Source organism: Lithobates pipiens, unplaced genomic scaffold (assembly GCF_037356315.1).
Source record: "Lithobates pipiens isolate NorthernLeopardFrog02 unplaced genomic scaffold, aLitPip1_a1.2 Scaffold_13, whole genome shotgun sequence".
NCBI classification, from domain to species: Eukaryota; Metazoa; Chordata; class Amphibia; order Anura; family Ranidae; genus Lithobates; species Lithobates pipiens.
Window position 1 is genome coordinate 38,458,653 of NW_027507718.1, and position 24,436 is coordinate 38,483,088.

Sequence of the window (24,436 nt, forward strand, 5' to 3'; positions counted from 1 at the left end):
GAATATACAAGCCACACAGAGCCAGAATGGAAGTCACCTGCTCTAAGAATTCCCATAATTGAACATATCAGGTTACCTAATGCTCAGTCTCAGCACCAATATATCCTAAAACTCTAGACATTACTATTAATGCTCTACTTTTTTTCCATATTTGTTATTTTTTTTCTCTTGAACAAGAAATCACTACATTATGCAACCATTGTGCTTATTTCCAGAATGTCTAAGGGTAACTGTTGAAAAAGCCAACACTGCCCATAAGGTGGTTTGAATCCCAACGATGACACTACCTGCCTGAAGTTGCATGTTCTCCCTGTGCCTGTGTGGGTTTCTTCCGGGTACTTCAGTTTCCTCCTACACTCCAAAGACATGCTGGTAGGTTAATTGGCTGCTGTCTCAATTGGCCCTAGTATATGAATGTGAGATAGGGACCTTAGATTGTAATCTCCTCGAGGGTAGGGACTGATGTTAATGTACAATGTATGTGTAAAGCACTGCGTAAATTGATGGCACTCTATAAGTACCTTAAATAATAATAATAATGTAATAACTTTTTTTAGTTATGCTAAGTAGTAGGGTGATTGTCCTTTTCATTTACCTGCAAACAATATTTTGATCTAAATAAAAATAAAAGTAACAATCAAAAACCCCAGAGAAAGAGTTTATCTTGTTTCTTAAAAGTCAACTTCACAAAAAAAAAAAAAAAACATTTAAAATTTGTAAGGGCTGTCTAAGCCCCTGTACACCCGGTCGGAGATTCTGCCAACCAAATCCGTCAGATTTTGTTCATCAGATTTAGTCTGACGGATTGTGTTTGAAACTGTTGCATACACACGGTCGGACTAAGTTGTCGAAAAATCCGATCATTCAGAACGTGATGACGTAATTTCGTTACGATGGGACTAGATTCAGGCTAGTAGCCAATAGCTTTGATGTAGGAATTTGATCTGAGCATGCGTGCAACTTGGTCCGATCAAAATTCTCTACACATGATCGGATTACGTCCGACCAGCCCAGTTGGTCGGGAAATATTTCCAACATGTTGGAAAATTGGGTCGGACGGAGATTCGGACGGAATCAGTCCGATGCATACCACACACAGTCGGATTATCTGACGACACGGTCCGATAAGACGCATTCCGACGGATTCTCCGACCACGTGTACGCGGCTTTAGAAAGAGTAGACCCTGCACCTTTCTTGCAGAAGCCAGATGAGAAATGTCTCCACAGTTTATCAATCTGCTGCCTTCCTGAGGTTAAATGGTCATACAGTTACATAGTTAGGTTAAAAACGGTATTGCTTCCAAAAAAGATACATTCCTAGACTCGCAGTGGATTTCTAAGGAAGACAAAAAACCCACATTAAAAAAAAAAATCCTTCTCGATCCCCCAAGGCAATTTCATAACTCCATGCTTTGTCCTACAATTAGTAGTCATTATTATTTCATGTACTTGAGAACACATCTTAGAAAGATAATAAAGAGGAGCGTCCAGTATCCAGGAGAAGTGAGTTTGAAAAGGCATTTTATTCAGGGTAGCAACAAAATGAATAAAATAAACCCAATGTGCTTCGGGGGAATACAGACTCCCCCTTCTTCAGGTTTGTTTGACAACAGGGTACACAAGAACAAATATATAGAACAGTATAAATATGTAAAAATGGAAGGGTGGCATCTGAAAACATCATTTACATAACTGTATGCAGAAAAAAGTTCTTATAAACTAAAATCCTATAAAATAAACTAAGTCCTATGAGAGCTATATGGAAAGGATATACACATATGTCTAAATATAATGACCAGATGGTGTAGGTTAGTATCGGTTAGTAGGAACATGTTTCCAAGTTAAATATATATAGAAATTAGAAAAACAGTAAAAATAAATATAATAAAAAAAAAAGTACTGTATTTATCGGCGTATAACATGTGCCGTTGAATAACACGCACCCCAAGTTTAGGAGGGAAGTTTAACCACTTGCCGACCGCCGCACGACGATATACGTCGGCAGAATGGCACGGGCAGGCATAAGGGCGTATATATAAGTCCCTGCCTTCCCGCGGGTGGGGGGCCCGATCGGGCCCCCCCCGGTGCCTGCGGCGGTCGGCATTCGTTCGGGAGCGATCCCAGACGAGGGGACGGCCATTCATTCATGGCCACCCCCTCGCGATCGCTCCCGACGAATGAAAATCCTCCGTGACATCACTTCCTCTCCTGTAATGTAAACACAGGAGAGGAAGTGATGTATTCTCTCCTCCGTGTCGGTATTTTTCGTTCCGGCACCGAGGAGAGAGCATCGGTGAGTTGCACCAACACACCACACATACAGTAGAACATGCCAGGCACACTCACACCCCCCCCTTTACCCCCCGATCACCCCCCCAATTACCCCTGCCCCCCCAGTCACAGTGACACCAATTGCATTTTTTTTTTTTTTTTTGCATTGGTGTCATTTGTGACTGTAATAACTGTTAGGGCAGTTAGGGTTAGCCCCCTTTAGTTCTAATGTACCCCCCTAACCCCCCCAATAAAGGTTTAACCCCGTGATCACCCCCCGTCGCCAGTGTCACTAAGGCTGGGTTCACATTGCAGCGGTTTATGAGAACGGATGTGATTCGCACCGCACTGCAGTGCAAATCACATCCGATCTCTGTGCGATTCGAGTTCAGCCATACAGATAGTATGGCTGAATTCGCATCACACCCGCCGCACCCGCCGCAAATTCGCACGGGACCCTTTTTTTGGTCCGCAGCAGAATCGGATCGCATGGGTGTTCACACCATGCGATACGAGTTTGCAGATTGCACTGCGATATGCGAACTGATCTGGGGGTGTCATTAACATTTCACTGACACTCCCAGCAGTTCGCATAGGGCAGTGTGAACTGCCGCCGGGAGGCATGCGATGCGGGAACCCGCCGCGGATTCGTGGCGTTCCCGCATTGCTCCAGTGTGAACCCAGCCTAATAAGCGGTCATTTTTCTGATCGCTGTATTAGTGTCACAGGTGACGCTAGTTAGGCAGGTAGGTATTTAGGTTTGCCGCAACTTTTTATAGCGCCAGGGACCCCCATATACTACTACCCCTGATTGCCCCCTAGTTAACCCTTTCACCAGTGATCACCATATAACTGTTACAGGTGACGCTGGTTGGTTAGTTATTTTTTTATAGTTTCAGGGCACCCGCCATTTATTACCTAATAAAGGTTTAACCCCTTGATCACCCGGCGGGTGTCATTTGTGACTGTAATAACTGTTAGGGCAGTTAGGGTTAGCCCCCTTTAGTTCTAAGGTACCCCCCTAACCCCCCCCCAATAAAGGTTTAACCCCGTGATCACCCCCCGTCGCCAGTGTCACTAAGGCTGGGTTCACATTGCAGCGGTTTGAGAACGGATGTGATTCGCACCGCACTGCAGTGCAAATCACATCCGATCTCTGTGCGATTCGAGTTCAGCCATACAGATAGTATGGCTGAATTCGTGTCGCACCCGCCGCAAACTCGCACGGGACCCTTTTTTTGGTCCGCAGCAGAATCGGATCGCATGGGCGTTCACACCATGCGATCCGAGTTTGCAGATCGCACTGCGATATGCGAACTGATCTGGGGGTGTCATTAACATTTCACTGACACTCCCAGCAGTTCGCATAGGGCAGTGTGAACTGCCGCCGGGAGGCATGCGATGCGGGAACCCGCCGCGGATTCGTGGCGTTCCTGCATCGCTCCAGTGTGAACCCAGCCTAATAAGCGATCATTTTTCTGATCGCTGTATTAGTGTCACAGGTGACGCTAGTTAGGCAGGTAGGTATTTAGGTTCGCCGCAGCTTTTTATAGCGCCAGGAACCCCCATATACTACCGCATAAAGCCCCCTGATTGCCCCCTAGTTAACCCTTTCACCAGTGATCACCATATAACGGTTACAGGTGACGCTGGTTGGTTAGTTATTTTTTTATAGTTTCAGGGCACCCGCCATTTATTACCTAGTCTCACTAGTGTACCCCTAAATTTAGGGGTGTCTACTTTCCAAAATGGGGTCATTTGGGGGGGTTTGTGCCATCTTGGCATTTTATGGCCTTCAAAACTGTAACGCCCTTAGAAAGCCTGAAGGCGGTGCTTGGTTTTCGGGGCCCCGTATGCGGCTAGGCTCCCAAAAAGTCCCACATATGTGGTATCCCCGTACTCAGGAGAAGCAGCAGAATTTATTTTGGGGTGTCATTTCACATATGCCCATGGCATGCGTGAGCAATATATCATTTAGTGACAACTTTGTGAAAAAAAATAAATAAATTAAAGTTTGTAATTTTCCCGCAACTTGTGGCAAAATATAAAATATTCCATGGACTCAACATGCCTCTCAGCAAATAGCTTGGGGTGTCTACTTTCTAAAATGGGGTCATTTGTGGGGGTTTTGTGCCATCTTGGCATTTTATGGCCTTCAAAACTGTAATAGGTAGTGAGGAGTGAAGTCAAATATTTACGCCCTTAGAAAACCTGAAGGCGGTTCTTGGCTTTCGGGGCCCCGTACGCGGCTAGGCTCCCAAAAAATCCCACACGTGTGGTATCCCCGTACTCAGGAGAAGCAGCAGAATTTATTTTGGGGTGTCATTTCACATATGCCCATAGCATGTGTGAGCAATATATCATTTAGTGACAACTTTGTGTAAAAAAAAAAAAAAAAAATTAAAGTTTGTAATTTTCCCGCAACTTGTGGCAAAATATAAAATATTCCATGGACTCAACATGCCTCTCAGCAAATAGCTTGGGGTGTCTACTTTCTAAAATGGGGTCATTTGTGGGGGTTTTGTGCCATCTTGGCATTTTATGGCCTTCAAAACTGTAATAGGTAGTGAGGAGTGAAGTCAAATATTTACGCCCTTAGAAAACCTGAAGGCGGTTCTTGGCTTTCGGGGCCCCGTACGCGGCTAGGCTCCCAAAAAATCCCACACGTGTGGTATCCCCGTACTCAGGAGAAGCAGCAGAATTTATTTTGGGGTGTCATTTCACATATGCCCATAGCATGTGTGAGCAATATATCATTTAGTGACAACTTTGTGTAAAAAAAAAAATAATAATTTTTTTTTGTCATTATTCAATCGCTTGAGGCAAAAAAATAAAATATTCAATGGGCTCAACATGCCACTTATCAATTTCCTTAGGGGGTCTACTTTCCAAAATGGGGTCATTTGGGGGGGTTTTGTACTGCCCTGCCATTTTAGCACCTCAAGAAATGAGATAGGCAGTCGTAAACTAAAAGCTGCGTAAATTCCAGAAAACGTACCTTAGTTTGTAGATGTGACAACTTTTGCGCAAACCAATAAATATACAGTTATTGACTTTTTTTTTACCAAAGACATGTGGCTGAATACATTTTGGCCTAAATGTATGACTAAAATTGAGTTTATTGGATTTTTCTAATAACAAAAAGTAGAAAATATCATTTTTTTTCAAAATTTGCGGTCTTTTTCCATTTATATCGCAAAAAATAAAAATTGCAGAGGCAATCAAATACCATCAAAAGAAAGCTCTATTTGTGGGAAGAAAAGGACGCAAATTTTGTTTGGGTACAACATTGCATGACCGCGCAATTACCAGTTAAAGCAGCGCAGTGCCAAATTGTAAAAAGACCTCTGGTCATTTACCAGCAAAATGGTCCGGTCTGAAAGTGGTTAAGGGAAAAAACTTTTAGGAGGCACGTTTAAAGGAAAAAAACTTTTTAAATGCCCATCAATGCAGCCTTCCACTGTCACCCTGCAGCCTTCCACTGTCCCCCTGCAGCCTTGCACTGTCCCCCTGCAGCCTTGCACTGTCCACCTGCAGCCTTGCACTGTCCACCTGCAGCCTTGCACTGTCCCCCTGCAGCCTTCCCCAAAATTGCAGCATGGTTTTGTTTTAAATTTACCGCCGCCAAGATCTTCGGCTCCTCCCACCGCCGCGGAGATCTTCGGCTCCTCCCGCTGCCGCCAAGATTTTCGGCTCCTCCCGCCGCCGACACAGACCAAGCCGAGCCGAGTGTACTCGGATCCACTCGCAGTAACACCCCCATTCCGCCCCTTGGCCCGGCTTCTATGATGGACACAACATCGGGCCAATGGCAGGACGTAAAGGCTAGGGGGCGGGACTGGGCATGACTGCGAGTGGAGCCGAGCACACGTAGCTCGGTAAATGTTGGTGGCGCTCCACAGACAGCGCAGATCAGCGGGTGATCGTATAACACGCACCCACGATTTTAAGGGGAAAAAAACTGCGTGTTATACACCGATAAATACGGTAAATTATGGACTGGCATTCTAAATGCTTAATCTCTAAAGTAAGTACCAGTCCACTGAGTGTGAAATTTGGAACATCTATGTACCTACATAGGGTGAAACTATCCCCTCATACACTTACTAAGGTTGACTAGATGCAGTGCAGATAATATTTTTTCATTTCTGAGAATCGTGTTGACATATGAATTTGGTTGTCTTTTTCTCCTTTCAGTTCTACCACATATTTTAGGTGATCTGATGCCCAAAAATGAACTGTAATTTCAAGATGATTTCTTACTAATGTCATACCTACACCTCTATGAAGGTATCTAGCTTGCTCTAAAAGCTGCAGGTTGGCTTTGCATAATGTTATTGCATTTATGATCTAACAGAACACTCGTGTTCTTCTCTATCACCCATTCACCCAGTATTCACCCATTCACCCAGTATCAACACCCCCACCCCAACAGCTTTTATATTATATGCATAGTTTTGGACCTGAGGTGAATGATGAAATCAGTTTGAACGTCACACTTTATTGTTGTGCCTTTAATACTGAGAATCTATCTAGAGCACACAATAACATCTAATGATTGTAATGGTTAAGGCCATTGAGCAGTATTGGGTAAGTATATCTAACCAGCTTATCAATAACCACTCAGTACTGAGAGAGCAGTTTTTTCTGCATTGAAACTTTTCTGAAAGTACAAAACTTGTAGGGGTGTATTTATAAAGAAAAATATGCACAGCAATTCACCCAGTGAAAGTGCCTGTACATTTGTTCTGTGCCATTGGTAGGAAAATACTGTTATTATGCCATTTCCTGTGCTGGAAGAATGTTTCTGAGTTAAGTTAAAATGCAAAATACCAAATTTGGGTATTTTACATTTTAACCCAAGCTAGGTACCTTCTTCTATTACAAGGCATAGATGTTGCCACTACAAGTATCAATCAATTTTTCTATACTTAACTATGCAAATTGATATGTCATTTTTTATAAATACATCCTTTAGTTTATCTGGTAGCTCTTGATGATCACATTAATCTAATCTCCTAAATCTGATTGCATTGCATTGCTCAGTAAATACAAAAACCTTTTGTAACTATTTCATTCAAAAGTATTGTACTATTTCATTAGACTTTTCTGCAGCCAGCTTTAGGCTAGGTTTATACCAATGCAGAGTGGGAAACTCCGCAATCCTCACATGCAAATCGCACTTCCCTTGCAATCTGCAGTGGGTGTTGTGGAATCTTAATGACAACCCAAATGCAGTGCATTTCCCAGAACCGGATTGCATTGTACAAAATGACCATGCGATCCGGTTCCAGTGCGGTTCCAAAAATGCTTCATGCATGTCTTTGGTGCGATGCGGTGTGATTTGAACACAATTCAAAATGAATGTGTTTAAATAGCACCACACTAAAACGCATGTGAACTGAACAGGAATGTCTTGCATTAGGTTCACATTAGGTTCATAGTTACTCATACTAAAAATCGATTCTGATATAATAGGATGCAAACTATAGAAAAGGGCTTTTGGTCACAAAATATTAAATGGCCACAACTGAGACTAATAAAGGAAACCTGTAATTAGAGGAATGTGCAGTCTGCCATTGCTTCATAGAAAACCCTTTTGTGCAAATAATTGGAGTCCCTGACCAGGCACGAGTATGTAAAAAAAAAAACCTTTTTATGCCTTTAACCACTTCCCTAACCGCCCATAGTAATATGACGCCCGCAGATGGGATCTCCCATCCCTGGCCGTCTAGGGGGTGCGCGTGTGCAGCGGCATCGCTCGGTACCCGGTGCGCATGCCTGGCGGCCGCGATGTCCGACGGGCACCCCCGATTGCCCAGGAACACAGCAGGACCATGGATCTGTGTGTGTAAACACACAGGTCCACGTCCTGTCAGAGGAGAGGAGACCGATGGTGTGTTCCCAGTACAGAGGAACACCAATTGGTCTCCTCCCCTTGTGAGTCTCCTCCCCCGCACAGTTAGAATAACTCCCAGGGAACATAATTAACCCCTGTAGTGCCCCTTAGTGTTAACCCCTTCCCTGCCAGTCACATTTACACAGTAATCAGTTCAATTTTATAAGCACTGATCGCTGTGTAAATGTGAATGGTCCCAAAAATGTGTCAAAAGTGTCCGATAGGTCCGTCACAATGTCGCAGTCACGAAAAAAATCGCAGATCGCCGCCATTACTAGTAAAAAAAAAAAATGCCATAAATCTATCCCCTATTTTGTAGACGCTATAACTTTTGCGCAAACCAATCAATATAGGCTTATAGCAATTTTTTACCAAAAATATGTAGAAGAATACGTATCGGCCTTGAAAAAAAAAAAGGGATATTTATTATAGCAAAAATAAAAAATAAAAAATATTGTGTTTTTTTTCAAAATTGTGGCTCTTCTTTTGTTTATAGCACAAAAAATAAAAACTGCAGAGGTGATGAAATACCACCAAAAGAAAGCTCTATTTGTGGGGGAAAAAAATATCTCAATTTTGTTTGGGTGCAACGTCACACGACCGCGCAATTGTCAGTTAAAGCGACGCAGTGCCGAATCGCAAAAAGTGCTCTGGTAAGGAAGGGGGTAAAATCTTCCGAGGCTGAAGTGGTTAATGATCTGTACACTTGGTCTGAGTCAGCTACTCAAAGCCAGCGAGTTAGCATCACTTCCAGGCAATGTGCATGTTTAGCAAGTCATCATCAATGGCCGCCTCTGCGTTTCTGGCTTAAAGGAGAAGTCCAGACTGGGCTCGTTTGGCTGGTCTTCTCCTACGGGTCACGGAAGTGCAATTAGTTTTGCACTCCTGTGACCCGTTTTCAGCGGAGAGCGGTCTTAAGTCCCCTTTCTCTGCTGACGTCACTGGAATCAGTCCAGGCAGCGTCATTAGGAACTCTGGATCCACCAGCTGCCTGGACTGATGGCAGTCTCAGCCTTTAAGCAAGCTGCTAAGACGGCCACTCCCCACCCCTGCACAGCTCAGTGCTCCAATGAGCGGGGAGGTGAGAGAACTGAGACATCGGCTGTGTTTGGTGGCTGGGTTCTCAGTGAAGAGGCGCTGGTGGACAGATGCAGCATCGGTCCGATGCTGCATCCACCTAGGTAAGTATAACTCTAAAAAAAATATACTTTTCTTTTAACCACTTCAGCCCTGGAAGATTATCCCCCTTGATGACAAAGCCATTTTTTGCGATACAGCACTGCTTCGCTTTAACAATTGCTCTGTCAAAAGATTTTGAAAAAAAAAAAACACAATATTTTGTACTTTTTGCTATAATAAATATCCAAAAAATAAATAAAAAAAATGAATTTCTTCATCAGTTTAGGCTGATATATACAGTGCCTTGCGAAAGTATTAGGCCCCCTTGAACTTTTCAACCTTTTGCCACATTTCAGGCTTCAAACATAAAGATATAACATTTTTATTTTTTGTGAAGAATCACCAACAAGTGGGACACAATTGTGAAGTGGAACGAAATCTATTGGATTTTTGAAACTTTTTTAACTAGTAAAAAAATGAAAAGTGGGGCGTGCACAATTATTCGGCCCCCTTGCGTTAATACTTTGTAGAGCCACCTTTTGCTGCGATTACAGCTGCAAGTCGCTTGGGGTATGTCTCTATCAGTTTTGCACATCAAGAGACTGAAATTCTTGCCCATTCTTCCTTGCAAAACAGCTCGAGCTCAGTGAGGTTGGATGGAGAGTGTTTGTGAACAGCAGTTTTCAGCTCTTTCCACAGATTCTCGATTGGATTCAGGTCTGGACTTTGACTTGGCCATTCTAACACCTGGATACGTTTATTTGTGAACCATTCCTTTGTAGATTTTGCTGTGTGTTTGGGATCATTGTCTTGTTGGAAGATAAATCTCTGTCCCAGTTTCAGGTCTTTTGCAGACTCCAACAGGTTTTCATCCAGAATGGTCCTGTATTTGGCTGCATGCATCTTCCCCTCAATTTTAACCATCTTCCTTGTCCCTGCTGAAGAAAATCAGGCCCAAACCATGATGCTGCCACCACCATGTTTGACAGTGGGGATGGTGTGTTGAGGGTGATGAGCTGTGTTGCTTTTACGCCAAACATATCGTTTTGCATTGTGGGCAAAAAGTTCGATTTTGGTTTCATCTGACCAGAGCACCTTCTTCCACATGTTTGGTGTGTCTCCCAGGTGGCTTGTGGCAAATTTTAGACGAGACTTTTTATGGATATCTTTGAGAAATGGCTTTCTTCTTGCCACTCTTCCATAAAGGCCAGATTTGTGCAGTGTACGACTGATTGTTGTCCTATGGACAGACTCTCCCACCTCAGCTGTAGTTCTCTGCAGTTCATCCAGAGTGATCACGGGCCTCTTGGCTGCATCTCTGATCAGTCTTCTCCTTGTCTGAGCTGAAAGTTTAGAGGGACGGCCAGGTCTTGGCAGATTTGCAGTGGTCTGATACTCCTTCCATTTCAAAATGATCGCTTGCACAGTGCTCCTTGGGATGTTTAAAGCTTGGGAAATCTTTTTGTATCCAAATCCGGCTTTAAACTTCTCCACAACAGTATAACGGACCTGCCTGGTGTGTTCCTTGGTCTTCATGATGCTCTTTGCGCTTTCAACAGAACCCTGAGACTATCACAGAGCAGGTGCATTTATACAGAGACTTGATTACACACAGGTGGATTCTATTTATCACCATCAGTCATTTAGGACAACATTGGATCATTCAGAGATCCTCGCTGAACTTCTGGAGTGAGTTTGCTGCACTGAAAATAAAGGGGCCGAATAATTTTGCACGCACCACTTTTCAGTTTTTTTATTTGCTAAAAAAGTTAAAAATATCCAATAGATTTCGTTCCACTTCACAATTGTGTCCCACTTGTTGGTGATTCTTCACAAAAAATTTAAATTTTATGTTTGAAGCCTGAAATGTGGCAAAAGGTTGAAAAGTTCAAGGGGGCCGAATACTTTCGCAAGGCACTGTATATTCTTCTACATATTTTTGGTTAAAAAAATTGCAACAAGTGTATATTGACTGGTATGTGCAAATTTTTTTATTGGGACCGAGACATTGCGGCGGACAAATCGGACACTTTTGACACTTTTTTGGGACCACTGACATTTCTACAGCAATCAGTGCTATAAATAGCCACTGATTACTGTACAAATGTCACTGGCAGGGAAGGAGTTAACACTAGGGGACGATCAAGGGGTTAACATTGTTCCCTATGTGTGTTCTAACTGTGGGAGGAATGTGGCTGACTAGGAGGAGGAGAGAGATTGTTGTTCCTACCTAGAACACACGATCTGTCTCCTCTCCCCTGACAGAACCGGGATTTGTGTGTTTACACACATAGATCCCGGTTCTCGCTCTGTCTCAAATGATCGTGGGTACCCCTCTCCTCTCTATCCAAAACTTTAAAAAAAAAGTTTGTCTTTAGTTATACTTTAAGTATAGATAAACCAGTTAGGATTGTTAAAAAAAAAAATCCTGCCAGCAGGCTTACCCATACTCAAGGCCAGGAAGTTAATGGAAAATAAGTTCATATCTATACACTGGAAAACGGTGATCAACTGCAAACGCACTACTTCCTACAGAGATGATGGAGCAATGAAAAACATCCTCTCATAAAGCTTATCATTACTTCCAGACATAGCACCCAAATATGCCAGTGGCATACAGTACCTTTGTCAGCTCAATTCTGAATAATGTGTGTTAATTTAGGTACTTTTCCAATTAAGTAAGAACACTTAAAAAATAAAATGAGTGTCAACTGTCCCTAGAAAGCAATAGGAGATCAGCAACACCTTTGTTTGTTTGAGACAGGTAATTGGAATCATTGTAGACTGGGAAGCAAATAGATTATATACATTTTGCTTACTTTCTCAATATCTACATGGATCTGTTCAGTGTTGTTAAATTGATGTTACTATTTTGTTATTAACACATGTGAAGTGTTTTGTTTTAGCATTTTAGAATTTCTTCATGCATAAAAGTTTATATAAGAAGATCATTGCAGATTATATGGAATTTTCTGGTATCTGCTTAAAGCTTAAGATCATCATAATGTTGTTCCTGTACTGTAGTAATATTTTCTCAAAGAATTTCATCTGTGTTTTGGATATGGCCTGGTACTCAAAGGTGAATATTACAATTAAAAAAACTAAAAAAACTTTTCAAACAAATTAAAAAGAAGACCTGAAAACTTACATTGCTCCATTTGTGTAGACAGCATCACTTCCTTCGACATATTGTACCTGTGCTGGGTAGACGTGTTGCACCTGCTGAACAGTCTGTACTTGCTGAACCTGAAATGGCACAACCAAATTGTCAATTAAAACCTGGAAAATATAGTATGTGCCAGTTTAAAAAGAAGTACTTCTTGCTCTTGGAGGCTTTATTATTTAATATATACCTTTAATTGTAAGTCTGCAATTTAGGTAAATAATTATAATTATGTCCCTCTGTTCACTAACTTCACTAGTTTTAGTAAATCTGTTCCTTAGCAGGGAAAAGTAGTAAAGCTACGCCATAGGGGGACGAGTAGTGAAGCTACTCCTAATTATAAAACAGAGAAAGTAGTAAAGCTACTCCTTATTAGACAATATGAAGCAGAAAAAGTAATAAAGCTACACTTTAATGTAAAGCAGGGCAAGTAGTGAAGCTTCTCCTTAGCATAATGCAGGGAGAATAGTGAAACTACTCCTTTATGTACACCAGGGAAAGTAGTGAAGATATTCCATATTGTAAAGCAGAGAAAGTAGTGAAGCTTATCCTTAAGGCAGGAAAAGTAGTGTAACTACTCCTTAGTACAGAGCCGGGAAAGTAGTAAAGCTACTTCTTAACAGGGTAAAGTAGTAAAGCTATGTCTTAATGTGAAGCAGGGAAAGTAGTGAAGATTCTCCTTAATGTAAAGCAGGGAAAGTAGTCAAGATACTCCTTAGCATAAGGCAGGGAAAGTAGTGAAGCTTCTCCTTAGCATAAGACAGGGAAAATAGTAAAACTAGTCCTTAATGTACAGCAGGGATAGTAGTGAAGCTACTTCTTAATGTAAAGCAGGGAAAGCAGTGAAGCTTCTTCTTAGCATAAGGCAGGGGAAATAGTGAAACTACTCCTTAGTGTACAGCAAGGAAAGTAGCGAAGATACTCCTTAATGTAAAGCAGGGAAATTAGCGAAGCTTCTCCTTAGCATAAGGAAGGTGAAAGTAGTGTAACTACTCCTTAGTGTACAGCAGGGAAAGTAGTGGAGTCACTCCTTAGTGGACAGCAGGGAAAGTAACTTCTTAACAGGCAAGTAGTAAAGCTACTTCTTAGATGGAAAAGTAGTGCACCTACTCTTTAGCATACAGCAAGGAAAGTAGTGAAGGTTCCTCTTAACAGGGAAAATAGTAAAGCTATTCCTTAGCTTACAGCAGGGAAAATAATGAAGCTGCTGCTCAGAAAGTAACGTAGTGAAACCACCGTTTGGCATAATGCAAGGGGAGCAGTGAAACTACCTTTTACCATGAAGTTTGGAAAGTGGTGCAGTTACTCCAGAGCTTTATGCTAATGAATACCTTCTCTACAACTATACTGATTTCATATATTCCTATTCATTTTCAACTAGGAATGCTAATACAGGTAACATCACTGCTATGAATAAAGCTGAAAACAACATGTGCAAGTTCAAGCCAAGGTTTGTGGAAAGGCTATAGTTTTGGGCAGCACAATTCTAAAGGCAGAATGTCATTATTTTTATTATATCATCACTTTTCTTTTAAAGATAAGATAAAATATGCTTATTTGCACAACAGGCTGTGTAATTTTAAATACCCAGAGTCATAACGTAGAACACAGTAAGAACATGTGTAGATGGACTTTAGGCTTGTGTCAATGGGCAAATGCTTCTTGCTTTCCGATGCATTCAGTCGGCATGTGAGATCAATCACAGTTCATTGACAAGTGCATTTGACTTTTCTATGCTGTATCAACCTGCTTAAAGTTGCTGTTGCATTTCCATTGACTTGTTCAGAAACAGAACCATTCTGACATGAACTAAAGCTTGTTGATAAAAGTGTTAGGAAGGGAGGAGGTAAAGGAAGACCGTACTTCACTATGTTTTGTGTCTATAAGCCTCATACACACGATCGGACTTTGTACAAACTTTCCCGTGGATTTTTGTACAAAGGGCGCCGGCCGTGAACTTGTATTGCATACACATGGCAGGACTTTTTCAGCCAACTTTCACCAAATCACATGGTTTTTCTGCTCTTTACTGCCACCTTTGGTCAACTTCTGTATTGTTGTCTGATCTTTTGCATTGGTTCTGAGCATGCGTGTTTGTACTTTGTACAAAAGTCCTATGGTTTTCTGTACACATGATCGGACTGTTCTATTTGACATTTGTTGCCAGAAAGTTTGTCCATTCACACAGCCAACAAAAGTCAGATTAAAACTGAAAAAGTTCGTCCAATGGATCGTACACACGGTCAGATGTTGCCTTAAAAAAGCTAATTTGCATGTTTGTTGTCAAAAACTCAGATTGTGTGTATGGGCCTTTAGTGTGATACTGACCTGAAACAAGCGAGCAGATCAGAGTTTTGACTTCACTCCAACCCATCCTGCTGTATGCTTGTTCCCGGTCAATAACTTAAAGTAGCAAAGTGAGTAAGAGTCAAGCAACTAGCATATTCAAAAGGAGGTTCTCAATGGATCCCTGCAAATTTTCCTTAGTGCAGCTTTTCTTTAACTGTTTGGGGGTAAGTTGCAGTGCTTGAAATTTAAACTTACCAAGAAATGTCTTCAAATTTTAAAAAATTATTAAAATACTCTTATCACTATCACTAAGAATATACAGTAAATAACAAGGTATCACTTTATTTTGGATAAGTCTCAAAAAACGATTAATTGGATTGTGAACAGATTAAATTTTGTCCAGAGAGAAAAAATGTGAATATAGTAAAGAAAGATAAGACACAAAATGGTATATTTGGGCACATAATTCACAAGTTTTCTTGACAGCATACCTGTTTTTAAAAAAAAAATCATTTAGTAGAAGCAGTATAAGGAGTATCGTGACAATTTGTGTTTTAATGTTTCAAAACAAATTCATTATATTTAGCACAGTGAATTGTATTCTTGTGGTTTTCTTAAGCTACACATAAAATACTGCAATCGGCAACAGATTCTTCTGCCTTTACAATTTACCATGTAAAAGATTCCATCTCTCAAGAATATGCTCAGACAAAAACTATAGAAAACATGAGTATATTCAAAGCGAATAGTCTTTACAGATAAAAGGCTGTAATTGTGTTACTGTTTTACAAGCAGCACTGCAAGCATTATCAGCCACAAAGTCTAAGATCTCCAATGGATTCTCAGTGTAAATTGAGTTTGCATTCCAGAACTGTGCATAAATTTCAATATTTGCTTAATTTAAAGTATAGGGCATTTCTAACGAGCACACATTTTGGGTTATTGCAGCGTTTTACTTGAATAAGAACTAAAAGGCACATGCTTTAAAGCTGACAGAAAGTGGGCTTTTATTGCAAAATAGACTCTTTAGGTCTCTTCTGCATCTACAAGAAAAGCTAATTTTCTGCCTGCCTTGCAGCAGTTTTCTTCTAGTTGTACACCAAGTTGAGTATGAACAACTCAACGTACAATCTCAGCATGCCAATCAAAATGGCTGAGGCCTCCGAACCCGGAATAAGACTGGAAGAGATGTCATCAGTAACGACAAGGGAAAGTGCAGATGTGGCATCACTGAAGAAAAATGTTTTAAAAGGTAAGTGTACTACAAAATGCAACCAAGCTGGTAGTACCATAGTTGGGATTCGAACAGAAAACTGTAAAATCCTGACAAAGACTTTAACCTTTCCTGACGCTATTTAAAAATAAAAAAATACTTTTGACTTGATGTACAGTTTAAAGCAGGGGTCTCAAACTGGCGGCCCTCCAGCTGTTGCTAAACTACAAGTCCCATGAGACATTGCAAGGCTGACAGTTACAACCATGATTCCCACAGACAGAGGCATGATGGGACTTGTAGTTTTGCAACAGCTGGAGGGCCGCCAGTTTGAGACCCCTGGTTTAAAGTGAATTTTGGAGATACGTTCACATTTTTAAAAGCTGCAGCTTTCATAGATGTATTATTTTATTACATGGTAGGCCAGTTCACACCAGATGCTGTTCTGTGTGCTTTTTTTGTGCACTTAAATGCATGCACAGTGTTTTCCATGTATTCCAATGGCTCTAGTTCACACCAATGCAGTAAGTTCCAGTCAGTTTCCGGTCATTTTCTGCACCGGAAACAGAATGCACAGGTGTCAGAGCCACTGGGATATATGGAAAACCCTGTGCTTACATTTTTAGGGTCAGCTCACACCACAAAAATGCACTCATACGTTCCAGATCAGTTTTTGCTTACAGTTCACACCACACCCAGTTCCAATGCAGTTCCAGTGCATTCTTGATACAATTTGCTAGGTGCCAGTGGAGTTCTGTGCAGAAAAAAATGCAGCACGCACTACTTTTTTTTCTGCACCGGAAACTGACTGTACTGGTGAGAACTAGAGCTATTGGAATACATGGAAAACATTGCATGGATTTTTAGTGCAGAAAAAAAAAATCACACGGATCTGCATCTGGTGTGAACTAGCTAGTAGAGATCTGTAGATTATCCACTATAGGGAAGGGTAGATTGGTTACTACATTGTTTTAAAGAGTAGGCAAAAACAGCTGTAAAGCAGAACAATTGTATAACAATCAGCAAATATGCCTACCCCTATTATACAGTATATACACTATTACACAATAAACAAAACTCTCAACACATTAACACACATTGATAAGATGGTAATACCCTTAACCTTGTATTTTCCCATCTCTGCACTCCAGGAAACCTCGTCAACACCCCCTTTCCTCTCTTTGACCACAACCTCATCAGTTTCACAGTATCCTTGTCTTCAACCACCTATCCCTCCAAGCAGCAAACAATTACTTGTAGAAACCTTTGCCATTTTAATCCTTCTCTTCTCTATTCTACTACTTACAAAGCCTCTCCCCTTTCCCTGTCCTAACCTGGCTACAACAGTTTACTCTCATCCTCACTGGACGCACTTGCTCCTCTAACTACATGCAAAATCAGGCCCCAAACATTACAACCCTGGACAACACCAGAAATCTTAAGAGACCTTACCATGCTCTTAAACAACTGTGGCATAAAACCAAATCCCAGCAGGACTTCCCCCAATATAAAAATGCCCTCCTAAAATACAATTAATGCCTACATGCTGCCAAACAAACCTACTTTGTCACTCTTTTTAATACCTTGTCATCCAATCCTTGCTGGCTCTTTTCTACCTTTAACTCTGCTTGGTCCCCCACCCCCTTTACCCACTAACTCACTCACTGCCCAAAAGATTGTCAATCACTTGAAAAACAGGATTGATGCAATTTGTGAGCATACTTCCACTATACAGATATCCTACCCACTTAACATACCTTGTTTAACAGCACAGTCAACACTTTCCTTTTTTGAACTGGCTACTACTGAAGAGATTACCAAACTTTTATTTCAGGTGCACACCTAACCAATTGTCCCCTGAATCTTGTTTCTTCTCAACTACTATGGTCACTCTCTTTTTTGATAACATCTCACAGCTTCCAATGCCACCTCTAGGCTGATGACACACAAATCTATCTCTCTACTCCTCATCTCACACTTTCAGTCTCTCTCGCATTGCTAACCTACTAACTGACATTTCTACACGTATGTTGTACCACTTCCTTAAACAAAATCTCTTTAAAACCAAGCTGATAATATTCCCCTCACACATGCCCTTCTCCATGACTTTTCCATCAAGATCAATAATACAACTATCAGTCCTCCAACTCGTGCCAGGGTACTAGGTGTGATCCTAGACTCTGACCTGTCATTTCAGCCCCAAATCCAATCACTGTCAAAAGCTTGTAGACTACACCTGCATAACATCTCTAAAATCCCCCTCTTTTTAACTAATGAAACTACCAAGCTACTCACTCATTCACTCCCTTGTTATCTCTCGCCTTAACTATTGCAAATCCCTTCTCATAGGCCTACCTCTCCATAGGCTATCTCCTCTTCAGGCTATCATGAATGCTACTGCCAGACTCATCTACCTTACCAATGGCTCAGTGTTTACCGCCTGTCTCTACCAATCCCTTCACTTGCTTCCAATTGCCCAGCAAATTAAATTTAAAATACTAACAACAACATACAAAGCCATTCACATATCTGCCCCTCTACATTAGAAGAAGGAGGGGCCAGAAATGTTCATAAATCACAGTGGTAATCTTATCAGGAAGTGGGAGCGGGTACCTGTCAAAACCAGGTACCTGATCCTCCCTCCGTCCAAAAAGTGCCAAATGTGGCAGTGGAGGGTGCAAACAAGAGGAGCTTCCCCTTTTGAGTGGCGCTCTGCTTTAATTAATTGAGCATCCCTCTTAGCCTGCCTGTGTGTAAGCCTAGGTATGCCTGAGCACACTGACTACAGGATCCCAACATATAAAAATCCTATTTCATCTAAGCATCACCAGTAAGTCACCAATCAGATTCAAACTACTTTAGAAAGTTGAATCTAACTAGTAATATATAAAGGAGTTATAAAGTAATTTACACAGTTTTTGGAAGGAGCTCCCTAAAATCTGGCTGCAGTAGGTTGCACAGAAATCCGGGTATGGTAAGTGTAATGGACCTTCTGATTTGCTGGAAGAATAAGCAGTTTAAATACTGGAATACTTTAAAGTGCTCTAAAGTGAACCTATCTGCAATTTAAAACTTTAAAATAAATTGTACTAAGAGCAAGCATCATAAGATGCCTTTAACCTGTTAATCAGAAAACGCTCTTAAGTGTCTCAGTGTAACTACTTTCACTCTGTTATTGGGACTTACCCATGCTGACCTATTGGCTAAACCTGGCCAGTTGTCCACCTCTGGTACAATAAGAATGCATCAATGGCCAGTAATGGCACTTTCATTAGGCAAAGGGAATGGCAATTGGTGGGGCTTAGTCCTGAAGTTAGAAAAGTCAAGCACCTTTAACTTATCAAAACTAGTTTAAAAAATAAGGGTGGCCTGCCCAATAGAGGAAATAGCAGACATCTCATGGTATCTGCTCTAGGTAGAAGTGATATATCTAAAGTTTTCAGGTGGCTGACAGGTTTGATTAAAATCCCAAATGAGTTGAAAGGGATTGTGTGCTGTTTGATTCTAGTAGGTATGAAGGTAAAAGTCAAGGTATCACTGGTTGCCAAGAAGAGCACGCCCATTTTTTATTTCCTTCATGGTCTTGCTTTACTGTTTCAAGAAGCAGTCAGCATTCTTATTTCATCTGTATATTACACGCAGCATAAATCTCTCACATAGATTCAAACATAGTCAGAGAAGATGAATTTAAAATCAATACTGTTGTGCCTAAGGAAAACATAAAAGTGTAAGGCTGAATAAGAGCTATATATTAGGCTGACAGGAAACCTAGTAAATGTAAATACAGGAAATTACACTCAGAGTGGAATTTAAATGCTAGGAATTTGAAAAAAAAAAACACTGAAAAAATTGTGACCTACCTCAATTCTTAGGAAAAAAAAATACATAATGTTTAATGCATTAAAACAATTGTATTCTGTGTACTGCTGATGAAGTGCTTTAAGTACAGGCAGTCTACAATGGTGGATAGAAATATACACATTATTACACAAGCATGCATCATCTCTGACATGTAATGTAGGGTTTGAAAAGGGGGTTAAATAATTGAATGTTGGTATTCCTAAAGGGGATTCAGAAACTGACTGAAAAGATGAATTTCTATATTGTGTGGTATATATACTGTACATGAAATGTTACAAAGCACACAGCTCAGTGACATAGCTACAGTAGCCCCATTACCCCTCGTGATTTGGAATCCTGGGCAGCATCACCGCAAATCTGCTTGCGTTTCCAAATCACGTGGCAATCGCTGCAAAATGTGCAACGCACATTTGGGTGTGATTATCTTTCAATGGCACCCCAAACACGATGGTATTCCGCCGTAATTGTCATGGTTCACAGTTTCACGTAGCGGGAACAAGCACTACTGCTTGCCATTTTGGCTAAGAGATTTGCACGTGATTTTGCGTGTCACACTTAGGGCAGCCCATTCACTTTGCTCCTTTTTGGGCAACAAGCTTAGCGCATTTTTAAAACTCGTGTTTTGCTGTGACTGCTAAGTGAGAATGTAGTGCAATGATTGTGGTAGAATCGATTTTTGTTTGGGGTGCCAAGAATAATGGCACCTAAAAGCATGTGTTCTGCTGTGATTTGGGATCTTGGGCACAATTACAGCAATTCTGCCCATGATCCCAAATCAGAAGATGTGAACGGGACTTAAAAATTGCGTGAAGCATGTCGCCCAAAAAGTAATAGTAGCTCCTTTTTGGTTTTGGTTGACAAATGTGCATAGGGTGGCCATTTCAAGTGAATAAGCTGGCCGTATGCGACACACAGAACCAGGCAATAATCATGCTTTGAAAATCTCGTACCAGGAACCCTCATTCCTGCTATGGGATATGTGAACGAGGCCAAAGAAAAATCAGGAATCCGAGAAAAATATGGCTAACATTCTTCCAGTGGGAACGGTCTCCTACGTAATAATGGATAGAATCTTTCACCCAACAGACATAGAAGGAAAAAAGAGCACTGACCACAAACAGAACAGTTATGAGACTCCAATTCCTTTGGAACCCAGCTGTGTCTATCCTTATTACAAATCTTCCAACTACCGTATATACTCGAGTATAAGCCGAGATTTTCAGCCTCTTTTTTGAGGCTGAAAGTGCCCCCCTCGGCTTATACTCGAGTCATCGCTGTCTGCCCGCTCGATCAGCGTGTCGAGCAGACAGACAGCGGCCATTCGATTCAAAAGCCGCGCCTCCGGCTCCGCCTTCGCCTGTGATAGGCGGAACACTGAATTTCCCAGCAGCCTGTGTTCCGCCTATCACGGACATCGTATCATCCTCGTACTACGGACGAGGATGATACGACGTCTGTGATAGGCGGAACACAGGCTGCTGGGAAATTCAGTGTTCCGCCTATCACAGGCGAAGGCGGCGGCGCAACTTTTGAACTTTACAATGGCCGCCGACGAAGAGGGCACGGGACGGCACGGCACAGGACGGGACGGGACGGGGGCAAGGCAAGGCAAGGCAAGGCAAGGCAAGGCACGACACGACACGGGACGGGACGGATGCAAGGAGGCAAGGCACGGGACGGAGGCAAGGAGGCAAGGCACGGGACGGAGGCTCGGGACAAAGGTAGGCTGGACACACACACACACACACACACACACACACACACACACACACACACACACACACACACACACACACACACACACACACACACACACACACACACGGATGGAGACACACACAGGGATGGATGGATGGATGGATGGAGACACACACACACAGGGATGGATGGATGGATGGATGGAGACACACACACACAGGGATGGATGGATGGATGGACACACACACACAGGGATGGATGGATGGATGGACACACAGGGATGGATGGACGGACACACAGGGATGGACGGACACACAGGGATGGACGGACACACACACAGGGATGGACAGGCATGTCTCACCCTCGGCTTATACACGAGTCAATAAGTTTGCCAGTTTTTTTGGGGGTAAATTGGGGGCCTCGGCTTATATTCGGGTCGGCCTATACTCGAGTATATACGGTAATGCCAAAAATATCACAAAACAAGACTACAAATGAGATGCTGTCAGTCTAAAACCAAAATCTGAAATGAAGCCAACCCTGAAAATAAGAGCATATATACTATTCTCTTCTGCTGTCCATGCCATTGACCTTTACTGGCTGAAGAATCTTCAAAATGAACAATTCAAGGATTGTCAGATTCCTGGTCCCTTGCTGCGCTTAGTGGTTCAATCTGATGACCCCTACATCACTACTGGATATTTTAATAGCATGGGGGCTGGTGGAAAGGACTACAATGCCCGGTTGGGGGACAAGAAAATTGATTAGCAGCACGGGCAGTAGAATAAGTGAGAACCTACTGTAAGTTATTCTTGTAGGGACAGCTGTCCTTTAAATGTTGCTTTCAGTGACAGTGTCACTTTAATCGAATTTAGGGGTCACCATATAAAAGCAAGCTACTTCTAGAAAAGACAAAATTGTATAGATCTCTACTATACCTACCAAGTACATCATTTTTTAAAAAGAGAAGTATGTTTTTTTATTTTTTTATTCATACTTACCTAGGTGGATGCAGCACCAGTCCGATGCTACATCTGTCCCCCAGTGCCTCTACTCTGGGAACCGAGTGATCGAACACCGCTGATCGCTCAGTTCTCACAGCTCCCCGAGCAAAGAGCTGGTCACTGTCAGCCACAGCTATCTGCCTTGCCCCCTCCCCGCTCACTGGAGTGCTGAGCTGTGGAGGACTTAAGCCCGTTCTCTGCTGAAAACGGGTCACAGGAGTGCAAAACACAATCCATAGGAGAACAGCCAAACAAGCTTTGGCTGTACTTCTCCTTTAACCATTTGCCGACCGGCTCACGCCGATATACGTCGGCAAAGTGGCACGTTCCCACAAAAATATGTATGGGTATGTCATCCCCTTTAAGAGCATGCGCTCGCTTCATGGCGGAGGACTCGATGCGTGTGGTGGGCGGACGCGATCGCCGCCGGACAGCCACGATCGCAGGCACGAGAGCCAGAATGGGGAATTTGTGTGTGTAAACAGTGATATGTCTCCTCCCCCAGTAAGACCCATCCCCCCACAGTAAGAAACACTCATGAGGGAACATATTTAATCCCTTGATCGCCCCCTAGAGTTAACCCCTTCCTTACCAGTGACATTTAAACAGTAATCTGTGCATTTTTATAGCAATGATCGCTGTATAAATGTCATTAGTCCCAAAAATGTGTCAAAAGTGTCCGATCTGTCCGCTGCAATGTCGCAGTGCCACTAAAAATAGCAGATCACTGTCATTACTAGTAAAAAAATAATAATAATAAAAATGCCATAAATCTTTCCCATAGTTTGTAGATGCTATAACTTTTGCGCAAACCAATCAATATACTACGCCTATTGCAATTTTTATTATCAAAATTATGTAGAAGAATAAATATTGGACTAAACTGATGAAGCAATTTGTTTTTTAAAAACATTTTTGGGGATGTTTATTATAGCAAAAAGTAAAAAATATATATTTTTTTCAAAACTGACACACTTTTTTGTTTATAGTGCAAAAAATAAAAAACATAGAGGTGATCAAATACCACCAAAAGAAAGCTCCATTTGTGGGGAAAAAAGACATAAATTTTGTTTGGGTACAGCTCCGCGCGACCGCGCAATTGTCAGTTAAAGCGACGCAGTTCCGTATTGCAAAAAATGGCCTGGTCATTAACCCTTTAACGTTCTGCTCCACTGTTTGGTAGCACACATTTTGAGTAATGCTAACTCATTGAAAAATGTGGACTTTAAAGGGTTAAGCAGGAAAATCTTCCAGTCTTTAAGTGGTTAAAGGGTTTTTCGGAGAAAAAAAAAATCAATTAAAGAAAAAATAATACAGTGGAACCTTGGTCAACGAATAACATGGTTAATGAGCATTTTGAACGATGAGCAACTTTAAAAAAAAATCCTGACTCAGTTTGCGAGTGTTGCTTGCAAAATGAGCAGATTTCAACTTAATGGGGTGTGCAGTACCGCATTTGGCCAGAGGTGCAGGGGCGCCGGAGACACTCGGAAAGGTTCAGAGCCGTTCGGAAATCCTCGGAATCACTTGGAAATACTGGGACATACTTGGTTCCTGAGTGTTTTTGAGCCTTTCCGAGGGTTTCAGAGTTCAGCCGAACTGTCCCCCAGTATTTATGAGGCTCTCTGGTGCTCCCCCCCACCTCTGGCCACATGCGGTATTGCATGTAATAGAAGTCAATGTGGAACTAATTATCTTTGTTTCCATTGACTTCTATGGGGAAACTCGCTTTGCTATGCGAGTGCTTTGGATTACAAGCATTCTCCTGGAAGGGATTATGCTCGTAATCCAAAGTTCCACCGTTAAGCGCATACAACTGCGATACAAGTCATATTGCAATTGAATGTGATTAAAAGTTATCTTTCCTTTTCAATCTGCAGCCGCTTTAATTTACTATAAATGCAAAGCAATATGGCTAC

At 41.8% G+C, this 24,436-nt stretch overlaps 1 protein-coding gene across 4 annotated transcripts in view; it reads right to left on the minus strand.

Annotated features, from left to right (window-relative positions):
* The window catches only part of RFX3 (regulatory factor X3), a 456,270-nt gene that overhangs the window by 156,142 nt on the left and 275,692 nt on the right, over positions 1-24,436 (minus strand). For all 4 annotated transcript variants that reach the window (XM_077475023.1, XM_077475024.1, XM_077475022.1 and 1 more), the window contains one exon: positions 12,438-12,535. In XM_077475023.1, the coding sequence (XP_077331149.1) occupies positions 12,438-12,535 (98 nt within the window). The remainder of the gene's footprint in view (positions 1-12,437; positions 12,536-24,436) is intronic.